General features: G+C 39.7%; 1 protein-coding gene across 2 annotated transcripts in view; it reads right to left on the reverse strand.

Annotated features, from left to right (window-relative positions):
* Window positions 1–1,825: 1,825 nt before the first annotated feature.
* Window positions 1,826–9,048, reverse strand: part of ADRB2 (adrenoceptor beta 2) — a 56,346-nt gene continuing 49,123 nt past the window's right edge. For both annotated transcript variants that reach the window (XR_012512160.1, XM_010344521.3), the window contains one exon: window positions 1,826–9,045. Coding sequence is in view for 1 of the 2 variants with exons in the window: in XM_010344521.3 (XP_010342823.1) it covers window positions 9,026–9,045 (20 nt within the window). In the remaining variant the exon portion in view is untranslated. The remainder of the gene's footprint in view (window positions 9,046–9,048) is intronic.

Raw genomic sequence — 9,048 nt, forward strand, 5'->3', positions numbered from 1 at the left:
TATGTGATTTTGGCCAAGTGACTTAGGGCAAGTGACTTATCTTTTCTGAACTTTGTTTTTCTCATCTTTAAAATAAGGGTAAGAGATGAGAGCTTCATGAAACTATTTTAATAGTTCATTAAGATAAGATAGATAAAATGTATCCTACAATGCCTAACACATAGTATATGCTCAATAAACAAAAGTCATTTTTTGAAATTAGTACTGCAAATAATTACTCTTATTCTGAGAACAATGTTTTGTTAAGTTCGGTTGAAGTATAGAGGACACTTGAGGAAGAATATTGGAAGATGCTTAGAAAAGGTAGGCTGGGACTATATGTGGTAGTTCTTGAATGCACAGATGAGGATTTTGCATTTTATCCACTGGCAATGACAAGCCACTGAAGTCCAGGTTTTCAAAAAGATCATTTCAATGTATAATATAGAAAATATTAGAGAGAATACACACTGGAAAGGGAGAGACTTTTTTACTCATCCATCCATTCATTCATTCTGTCAATCACTTAACAATTATTGAACCCCTATGTGTCATGCCCTAGTTGGTGGGGATGGAGAGGAAGACAGACAATTAAATAAGATCTAAAATGTAGTAAGTACTAGAATAGAGAAGAAAATCAGTGTGGCATCTAACTCAGATTTTTTGAGAGATCCAAAATGCTTCCAAAATACAATGATCTTTAAACTAAGACCTAAGGTATAAAGGAGGGGAAGAGTATTCCATGCAGAAGAAAGATCAAGTGTAAAAGATGAAGAGGCCAGAGGGAGCAGAGGGAGTGGAGGACTTGAAAGACATTCAGTCTTCAAGATGAGAGGTGAGGAGAATCTGAACGGGGGTGATGACCATGGGAACAGAGAAGAGGACATACATGCAGAGGCCATTGTGGAGATAATGGTACAGTGTTAGAAAATGTGCTGACACACTGGGCATGCAGAAGGTGTAAGAAAAGGCAAGGTGACCCTAAGTTGACATCTCTTCTCATGTTAGTCAACCCTGACTTTTGTTTGTCTTTTACTTCTCGTTGGTGTGTGTTGGATTTTACTGTGTCAGCTTGGTTTAATCAGAAACTATGTATGTTTTCCTTTATGGTCTCAAGCAAAAGTTGTGCAAGAGAGACTTGCATAAGATTTGGAAGGCAGAGGTGAAGCAGCGGCTGTTATCACTCTCTGAAGGCCATGTGGTCAGATGGAATGACAGGCATAGCAGTACCTGCTAGCTTCCAGCTCTTCCAGCTCTTCCGCTTGACAACCAGCAGCTCCAGGCCCATCATCTCATCTGCAGCACCCAGCACAGTTGCCTCTGAGAGGCAATGTTTCCCACAGACCTCTCCTGCCCTACCCTTTTTGAGCCCACTTGGGTTGCTGTATGTGCTTGACTGTTGACCTTTCAGATTCACTATGAATCCTTTTCTGATCCTTTAAACATCACTTCAGAATTTCACTTTCCTAGTTTCTGCCATAATTGCATAGCATCTAATTCATATCACAACTCTTTTATTCCATCACAATCCTAACGAATCTACCCCTGATTGAATCTGACTGGTGCAAAGCTCATAAACTTGGGTGTCACTTATCCTCGGGTATTTCTGATGTGCCCAGGCAGCCGGAGAAGGGTTGCCTATCTCCTCCTAAGAAGAGACATAGATCATTATCTCATTTAGTCCAAAACCAAATACATATATGCATATATATATATACAAATATATATACACATATATGCATATATATACATATATATATACATATATATGTGTGTGTGTATATGTATATATATATATACATATATATATATATATATATTTAAGATTCTTACTACTATCCTTCCCTTTAACCCAGTAAAACAAAACATAGGCAATGATAAGCCAGATGCCAAGCAATCATATAAAAAAATGGAGAGGAGAAAGAATGTTTCCACAAGAGAGGAGATGTGCAAAGTTCCAGGGTTCACAGCTCCTCCCTAGGCTTGCCTTTGGTAGGTGTGCCATGAAGATTAAATGAGATAATGGTATAAAGGCCCTCAGCAAATGGTATAAAGCTATGCAGATATGGAATCAAATTGGGACAACCATTTACAAGAAGGACTTTGTGCTTTCCACTCTTCGGTAGTCCTTTTAGGATATTCGTCTCCCCTCTGTGCTGCAGCCCTCAGAAAACTAGAAGTTTCAAAGAACATATTTATGTGGTTGGTGCCAGCAAGGCCTAGAGCATTTGGCTCAGGAAATATCATTGTCTGCTCCTGACCCAGCAGGGAAAAGGAACTGAGAGTACCTACAGACCAGTTTGTTCTCCTTTCATGCCAGGACTTTTCTGGAATGGAAGTGTTCTGGCAACCTCAGAATTACCCCTTTCTGCCCCAGAACTTTTCAATTTTCTTTTTTTTCCTCTGTCCCTGGGATAAGTTGGGGAGAAGCATCCTTAAAGAATCCTGATTCCAATACTTGCTTGCTGTGTGATTGCGATTGTGGACCAGTTACTTCAACTCTCAATTTCTGCATCTATAAAATAGAGACGATAATCTAACTCATGGGTTGTTGTGAGGATCAAACTAGCTATTTGCATAGCCTTTTCAGAACAGCGCATGGCACATAGTGGGTGATCCACAAATGTTAGCTGGTGTTATTATAATCAAAATAATAATAACATTTTATTATTATATAGAATCAAAAGGTTAATTGCAGCCTTCTTGGAGTCCAAATCAAATGTTGTGAGGTTCTGCATAATCTTTATTTTTGGTATCTTCCTAGAGAAATCAAGTGATATAGAAGCTCATTGGTTCCTGATTGATAGTAATGCCATTTATCAGTTCTAGTGTGTGCAAAGAGAAATTGGTCTAGTTCATCTATCAAATCATGGCAGCTGTGAAGTGGAAAGCAACCAGTATTTAGCCCAGATTCTCCACCAGCGACAGCTCTTTCTTTCTCCTTGCCTTACCAGCCATGCTTCCAGGTGCTTGCAGGGGCTATCTCCACTTCTTTCTACCTACTCGCCTGCTGGACAGCTACCCTGCAGTCTGGCTTCTACCCTCACTCTCACTGAAGCTGGTTTCCCAAAGGTGACTGACAACTTCCTTGTTTCTCTGCTTGCTGACCACTTCTGCCTTCCAGAAAAAGTTTCTTTGCGGCTTCCATGATACCACATTTGTCCTCTGTAGGCATTTTTTATCTACCTTCCTGGCAACTGCTCATTTCCTGTTTTTTTTTTTCTTTTGTTTTGTTTTACTTATTCTTTTTCCCCAAATTTACATGTTGACGTTTTTCAGATAATATAATAAGCCTTGTTGTCTTCTCACAACACACCTCTTCCAGGAGAATTTCATCCATTTCCAAGGCTCAACCGCTAGCTTGATGGGCCTCTAGCCCAGCTCCCTCTCCTGGGCCTTCAGGCTCTCATACTGCCTTCTTGCTGGGCATTGCCACCTAAATGTCACAATGGCGATTCAAACCCAGCTTGTCCTAAAGTGAATAAATGGTTAAATTATTTGAGACGCAAATGTAAATTAATAGATAAATAAATAATGGCATGGGGAAATACAAGGTAATGCTCAAATTTTAAAAATAAAATTTTTATTTTTAAATAAAATACAGCATCCTCCCGTGTGCCGTACCTCAATGACCTGCACTTCAATTGGCATACTATTAGAGAAACACCTTGGCATCCTATTTCTGCCTTTCTCTCACCTCCTCTACATCTGCCAACTTTACTTCCAAAATACCTCTGGGACCAGACATCTTTTCTCTTTCCTTGTTGCTTCTATCCTGCTCTGGGCCACCATCATCCTTCTACTGATTGATGACTATAGCCTCCTAACTGGCCTTTTGGCCTTCAGTCTTGATTCGTCCAAATTATTCTCCAAGTGGCCAGAGTTATATTTTGCAAGTAGAAAACTGCCCCTGATGTTTTCCTACTTAAAACACGTTAGTGATCCCCAACATTTTTGAGGATAAATTTGAAATGACCTGAGTTTTCAAGGACCTATATGATTTGTTCTTTGCCTATTCTCTGGCCTCATTTCCTGCCTTCCCCCAATCCCCTGCAGTATTCCACATGCTAGTCCTACTGAGCTTGCATTTCCCAGAATCAGTCCACAGGCTGTTGTCTGCAACCCTTGAGGGCTCAGGGACTGTTGCTTCTACGAAGAAGATTCCTCTCCTACTTAGGTCTGGGCTAGGTCCTCTTCCTGGTGGGACCTTGAACAGCTGAACTCATAGTTCTGTCTTCTTCCTGGTGATTTACTTAGGGCTTGGGTTTTGGAGTCAGGCCATGGGAGTCTGAATTCCAGCTCTTCCACCTGCAAGGTATTATTTAACTTCAGTGAGCCTCAGCTTCCTCATCTGCAAAGTGGATCTAAAACCAGAATTTATTCTATAGTTTTCAGTGAAGAGTAAATGAGATGAGGCATATGGAGTGCTCAGCATAGTGCCCAGTAATGGTTGCACTGGTTACCCATCTGTTCCCATCTTCTCACCGTAAATTACATAAGAAAAGGGTCAGTCAGTCTTTTGCCTTGTTGTGTACCTGACACCTCAAACTCTGTTTGTCTAGCACTTTTTGAAGAAAGAATGAAGACCACTGCCTGTTTTGGTTTTCTAGGTAGGTCATAGAGGTAGAAGGCGTCATTAGTGTCTAATAATGTAAAGGAGAAAGGAAGGGAAGCTGAAGGTTAGAAATTAATTGCAAGCGTGTATTCCTTAGACATTTTTTCTTATTTAAGATGATTTAAAAAGTAATATATTCCTATTCTAGGAAATTTAAAAAATACATAACTTACAAGGAATATATCGAGCACCTACAGCTTTACCATCTAAAAATCCACCATTAATATTTTATCATTCCTTATAGCTTTTCATAAATTCATGTCTCTTTATTGAAATAGGGAACAAAAGGCATTCAACTAATTATTTGCCTAATTAATTATTTAAAATCCTGTTTTATTTGAACGTAAACTGTATAGGGGCAGAGATTATGCACACCACTAAATGTCCAATATCTGCTGCAGTGCAAGTTGCAGCTCAATAAAAAGATATTGACTAAATTCCTATGTATATTTAATTTGGTGTCTTCATTATGTTTAAAATTTGAACATTACCTTGTATTTCCCCATGTCATTATTTATCTCTCTATTAATTTACATTTGTGTCTCAGAAATAATTTAACCCTTTATTGTTGGACACTTAGGGTATGTCAGTTCTTTGTTATCTTAATTAATACTGTGACAGACATCCTTGTGAGTCGTTTTCGGCCTATATATTAGATTACTTCCTTAAGCTCCTTTCCTAGAAGAGGAATCTTGTTACGAGTCTTCTTTTACAAATTTTCTAAAATTCTCTGTTCTATTTGCCTCATATTGTCTGCAAAAACCTCACTGTTTTGTGACTTCTTTCTCCCTAATGAACTTGGGATAAATAACACCCAAAGCCCAAGGCTCAGCCTTACTCACCCTCCTGCTCTCCGTGCTGGGAGGAAATGCTCTTGATCCTTCCCTGGGAACCACCATCAGTTACGCCTTTGTCTTATTAAATACATCAGGTTACAGAGGTGGAACAAAAACGGATCATTATTTTTTATTCTTCCTCTCCTTCCTCTTTCTTTTCTTCTCCCGCATCTCCTCCCCCTTGGCCCTCCCGTCTTCCTTCCTTCTTCCTCCATCCTCTTCTTCCTCATTCTCCTCCTTCTCGCACCTTTTTAATAAAAAAGAGACACAAAACTTTTAAAATATATATATTTATTATATATTTTGGGTAATTTAGGAAGAAATATAATGAAAGGAAGGGAAAGAAAGAAAGGGGGCAGAGAGAGAAAAAGAAAGCAAGCTAGAAAAAGAAAGAGAAAAGGAGAAGGGAATGAAAAGAGACCAGAAACAACATTATAGAGCAGGGAGAATCATTAGAAAACGAAAGAGGAGAAAACAGAAAAAAAAAAAATCTTAGTCTAGCAAAATATGTATGTGGAGCCATTCTTATTCATCCCTGTGGTCAGCTTTTCTGACAGCCTTTCAGAGATTCGAAAAGCTATTATAATTCTATAAATTTTATTTTATTCTTATTTTTGCCTTTTTTTTCCATCAGGGTAAGTTTATTTATTTATTAATTTTTAAATTTTACCTTAACTTCTGGGATGCATGTGCAGAATGTGTAGGTTTGGTACATAGGTATACATGTGCCATGGTGGTTTGCTGCACTTATCAACCCATCATCTAGGTTTTAAGCCCCGTGTGCATTAGGTATTTGTCCTAATGCTCTCCCTCCCCTTTCCCCCAACACTCCGGCAGGCCCTGGTGTGTTCCCCTCCCTGTGTCCCTGTGTTCTAATTGTTCAACTCCCACTTATGAGTGAGAGCACGTAGTGTTTGGTTTTCTGTTCCAATGTTAGTTTGCTCAGAATGATAGCTTCCGGCTTAATCCATGTCCTGCAAAGGACATGAACTTATTCTTTTTAATGGCTGCACAGTATTTCAGGGTATATATGTGCCTATTTATTTATTTTTTGAGACAGAGTCTCATTCTGTCACCTAGGCTGGAGCGCAGTGATACCATCTTGGCTCGCTGCAACCTCTGCCTCCCGGGTTCAAGCGATTCTCTTGCCTCAGCCTCCTGAGTAGCTGGGACAACAGGTACGCACCACCACTCCTGGCTAATTTTGTAATTTTAGTAGAGATGGGGTTTTACCATGTTGGTCAGGCTGGTCTCTAACTCCTGACCTCAAGTGATCCACTCATCTCTGCCTCCCAAAGTGCTGGGATTACAGGTGTGGGTCACTGCACCCAGCCTCAGGGTGTTTATCTACTTACTTCTATTATTCCTGCGGGGACATAATTTTATCCTCCAGTTACCCTTTTTAGAATAATGTTCAGTTTGTCAGTATCCCTGCTAAATTGTGGGGCTCTGCGTCGGACAGGGAACTCCAGAGTGTTTCTTGTATGAGCTGAAGAACAGAGCACACAGCAGGACTGTCACTTCCTATGCTTAGCACGGGAACTTCTCTTTACCGTCTTTTGCTCTCTCTCTCTCTCAAACATTTACAGCAGTGGTTCTAAAGCTTCTTGGTCTTAGACCTCTTTACTCTCTTAAAAAGATGATTGAGAACTACACACGGATTTCATTTATGCAGATTCCATCTAGTAATATTTACCATATAAGAAGCTAAAACATAAAATTTTAAATATTGCTTTAATTCATTTAAAAGTAACAAAAATAAAACCATGACATGGGAATATAATTAACATTTCCTAATGAAAATTTTTCAAAAATGAAAAATAATATTCAGAAAATGGCATTATTTTACATTTGCTTATTTCTTCAACATCTGACTTAATAGAAGTTAGCCTGATTCTCATCTGATTCTGCATTTAATCTGTTGCAATGAGATGTTTTGTTGAAGTATATAAATAAAACCTGGCCTCACTCAGGCATAGCTGGAAAAAGGGGGAATATTTTAATGGCCATCTCAAATAGTAATGGATATTCTTCTTTGATACTACATGAAGCGTTGTGGCAGTTTCTGAAAGGTTAGTTGCAATGTGCAATCTGGAACCTTATCAATGAACTTTTCCTTAGTTGATTATGTATAATTCATTGGTCCAACTTACACTTTAAAAGGCATGATTTTGTAACATCATACATTAATCATTGGAAAAACATTAGTTAGGCAGGTCTTCCACATGTTGATATAGTTCATTCTACAATACAAAAAAAAAATCACGTTAATTAATGTTACTATCAATCTTATTTACAATATCTTCAATTATTGGGAAGCTGACAAGTTTGCGGTGGCAGATACAAGCTTTCTAAAATTTACTTGAAAGCTTGAATTTTGTCATTGGCAACAAATATCTAGTGATTTTTCTTGAAGCGACAGGCTTACTTCATTCATTTCTGTGGAAATATCTGCTGCATACCCACATCTGAATAATTACAGTTTGTCTGTTAGTCATTCTTTCAAGTAAAAACGGGGTCAAAATTTAATAAAAATAACAATATTTACTGCTTAATAAAAGACATTGTTAAATGAAACTGGCTCCTCCCCCCACACCCACCGGGCATGCATCAGGGTAAAGAATACAATGACCACTTGCACAGTTGGGCACCATTGCTTTTGCACCATCAGTGCAAATGTCAACACAGTGGAAGAAGGCCAAGTAGTATAACTCTGAAAATAATTTTGGCATTGTGGACCTCTTGAAAGGATGTGGAGGACTGCCAAAGGTCTGTGGACCACACCTCGACTAAGTTGTCAGAGTTCAGGATGCCTACTGGTTACATTAGTTATATTCAGTCTCCCACTGATCCTATTAGTGAAAACAGGCTGTGAATCTTCAAAGAAATAATAGCAGTAGGAATGCATCTTAGGTGCTGTGCCAGGTGCATTTCTTACATTATCTCACAGCAACCCTTGAGGTAGGTTCTGTTTTATCCCCACTTTCAGATGAGAAAACTGTAGATCAGAGAGGGGAGTTAACATGCCTAAGATCACGCAGCTGGTGAGAGTAGAGCCAGTGGGAAATGCCTGGCAGTGTGACTCCAGAGCCCATACCGTGAGCTGCTCTGTTATTGCTGGAGAGGCTACCAGGGTGGGTGAAGTGAAGAGATAGCATGCCGGAGAGGTAGGAGGTCAAAGCAGTGGCTGAGAATCTTGGACTCAAGTGTCTAAATAGCAAATCAAAGTTTTCCCCAGAAGCTCTTCTCATCTGATTCCCATCAAGTCTTTTGAGATGAACAGGATTCTTCTTATTTCCATTTTCTAAGCAAGGAAAGTGATGGGGCTCAGCAGGCAAGCGTCCCCTTGCAGCCTCGGTCATATGCTGGGAGAACACCACCTTCTCACCCAAAGCCAAGGAGTCAGGGCCCTGCTTGGGCAGCTTTTCTCCCTTGGGACATCACGTTGTCACATGCCATGGAGGGGAACTTGGCAAAACAGGTAGTGGTGTCAAAAGAGAGAGGGATGGTGACCCAAAGTCCAGCAGTGAGAGTCCTCCTAGGTGTCTATGACTGAGACTCAGAGCTGTTCTGCGTTCTTGGGTTCAATTCCACATTAAGCCAGGAACAGTTTCTCTG

Source organism: Saimiri boliviensis, chromosome 1, assembly GCF_048565385.1.
Source record: "Saimiri boliviensis isolate mSaiBol1 chromosome 1, mSaiBol1.pri, whole genome shotgun sequence".
In the NCBI taxonomy this organism is placed as follows: domain Eukaryota; kingdom Metazoa; phylum Chordata; class Mammalia; order Primates; family Cebidae; genus Saimiri; species Saimiri boliviensis.